General features: G+C 40.4%; 1 protein-coding gene across 3 annotated transcripts in view; it reads right to left on the reverse strand.

Annotated features, from left to right (window-relative positions):
* The window catches only part of CTNNA1 (catenin (cadherin-associated protein), alpha 1, 102kDa), a 106678-nt gene that overhangs the window by 90289 nt on the left and 14003 nt on the right, over positions 1 to 2386 (reverse strand). For all 3 annotated transcript variants that reach the window (XM_009880723.1, XM_009880721.1, XM_009880724.1), the window contains exon 6: positions 813 to 1016. In XM_009880723.1, the coding sequence (XP_009879025.1) occupies positions 813 to 1016 (204 nt within the window). The remainder of the gene's footprint in view (positions 1 to 812; positions 1017 to 2386) is intronic.

Raw genomic sequence — 2386 nt, forward strand, 5'->3', positions numbered from 1 at the left:
TAACAGTATTTAAGTTTAAAGACTAGATGTAGTCTAAATCTTATGATATCCCAACGTCATCTCTCAACACAGCAAGAGCTATTCAGATTAAAACCCACTGGGATAAGAGCAAACAGGCAATGGAGGGGAGGGAAGTCCAATGTTATATCATGATGCCTTCAAACACAGAAGCTCATCGCATGACATGAGACTGCAACTGTAGAAACACTCTCAGGCTTCAAATACTGTGTGCACATTAAATGCCTGAACACTGGAAAAAAACGGCTCAGAGTCCAATATTTATACCAAACTGTTCTCAGGATTTCTTACTAAATATTTAACTTCGTACGTCAGCTCTACACAAACTGAGTAGCAACAATAATTAACTTGATTCTGAGAATCTACGCCTTTTAGCTAAAAAGATGACACAGTTAAACTTCCCAAGCTTCAACAGAATTGAAGAAGTACTACTTTTCCCATAAGCCGAGTTACTTTATGTAAACTGAGGCGGAACACCAAACTAATTCTATTTAATTTCTATACAAATCAACATTAACAGTCATAAAACAAAAACAGTGCCGAGGGTTAACACTTTATGATGATAATAGCTGCTTGGAAGATTAGAGATCAATTTTAAGATAAGTATCATTGATGATTTAAGTATGTCTGATCCTGCCTCTTGACAAACCTTTCAGGACTACTGGTTACTGTTCAAATCTGTTTGGGAAGAGAAGGAACCAGCTTTGAAACACACAGCTTCGATTCCGCATTTTAGATAATCACATGGAGTTAAAAACCGCACAAACTAAACAAACAGAACAGAAGATACTCACATTCCCCATGTATTCTGAAAGTAGATCCTGCAAGGCCTGTCGCACTGCATTACACTCGGCAACTATACGTTCCCGTCGGTCATCACGTGTGCAGGATGAATCAGCCATCAGGGCTGCTCCGCTAATGATGCTCTCCAGGCGCTCTTCCAGGGAAGGCCTGAAACGTTCTTCACTGAAGGTCGATGGATCCACAATAATTTGTTTCTAGTAAAATAAAGGGTTTAGAAATTAGTAATCAGACCAAGCAGTAAGTTACAGTTAAGTCATCAAGACAATCAATGTTTACAAGCAAACCCCTGATCAGGCATAAAAAGGCAAACACCACACAATTTTGGCATTGAGGATGATTTTCATGAGTAGTTTTGTAAAATTACTAAAAGGTTCCCCAGCAGATTACAATGCTAGTCATTTCTTGTGCTGCTTTGACAGCTAAACAAAACTTGGCCACAGGAAGCCTCATTACGTGAATGGCAAAAATCAAACGTGCCAGCACAAATAAGGTTCAAAGTACAGAACTCTTCTTAACTACATGTCAATCCGGACATGCCTTCACTAGGTAACTTGTCAGCTACAGTTATCCCATCATGAACGGAAAACCAAGGAAAACAAACGTCCAAAATTAGCCCTATATATAGTGCTCTGTTGTCCCAGTTTATCCAGTCTTTCTTCTCTTCACCATTACGCAGGTAAAAACCACAGTATTCTCAAAAATTCGCAAAGTGAAACATCAACACGAATGATTCAAACAGCACAGAAATAACTTTTTTCATGACAGAAAATTATCACAGGTTTATCTTGCCAGAGTATTAGCAAGCGCAGCTCATGCTGAGAGACTCAAGGCTCAAACAGCAGCACTGATGCATCTGCTTTTTAAGGGGCAAACACCACCACCCGTAGAAGTTCACCAGGAAACAGCAGCGTAGTATTTATCACCCCTCAGTACATTCAGGTGGTTTATTTAAACAGGTTTGCAGTTTATTAAAGAACAATTATGTGGCCATTTCAAGGTTTGGTGGTTTGTTTTGGGTTCGGGTGGTTTTCTTCCCACTACAGGGGCGAGAGGGGAGGATGTTGCTAACTCTTTATAAAAGAAGCCCCCAAGTTTTTTTGAAATGGGAGTATCCACAGTCGGTTTGTACACCAGTTAACTTCAACAGCAATGTCAAGACCACCATTTCTCCCACCGGTCAGCACATTTCGTGTCCCTATGGAGTAACCACGCAGCCTTCGCAGCAGGGTTAGAACATGGCACGTGTTCTCCAACATGCTGCTTATTTTCCCTGAAACTTTTAGCCGTGCAGATAATACAACAGTAGTATGCTACAACCCCAGAACTGCACCATCAAAACCACAGATAATGATATCTTGTTATCTTCTGGTAGCCATTTAATATTTTCCCATCACAATAAAAACACTGGAGTATTTGGGGGGCGAATGTGTGCAAAGCCTGTATTACAAGAGCGCAATAATACTCAAACGTTAGCAGGAAATGAAGTGCAGTGATAACATCTGCCAAGAACCTGAACACATTTGTTTTGTCAGTCTCCTTTGGCAGGAATGAGACGACAAAGCTA

The sequence above is a fragment of the Charadrius vociferus genome, unplaced genomic scaffold, assembly GCF_000708025.1.
Source record: "Charadrius vociferus isolate BGI_N301 unplaced genomic scaffold, ASM70802v2 scaffold822, whole genome shotgun sequence".
Taxonomy (NCBI): domain Eukaryota; kingdom Metazoa; phylum Chordata; class Aves; order Charadriiformes; family Charadriidae; genus Charadrius; species Charadrius vociferus.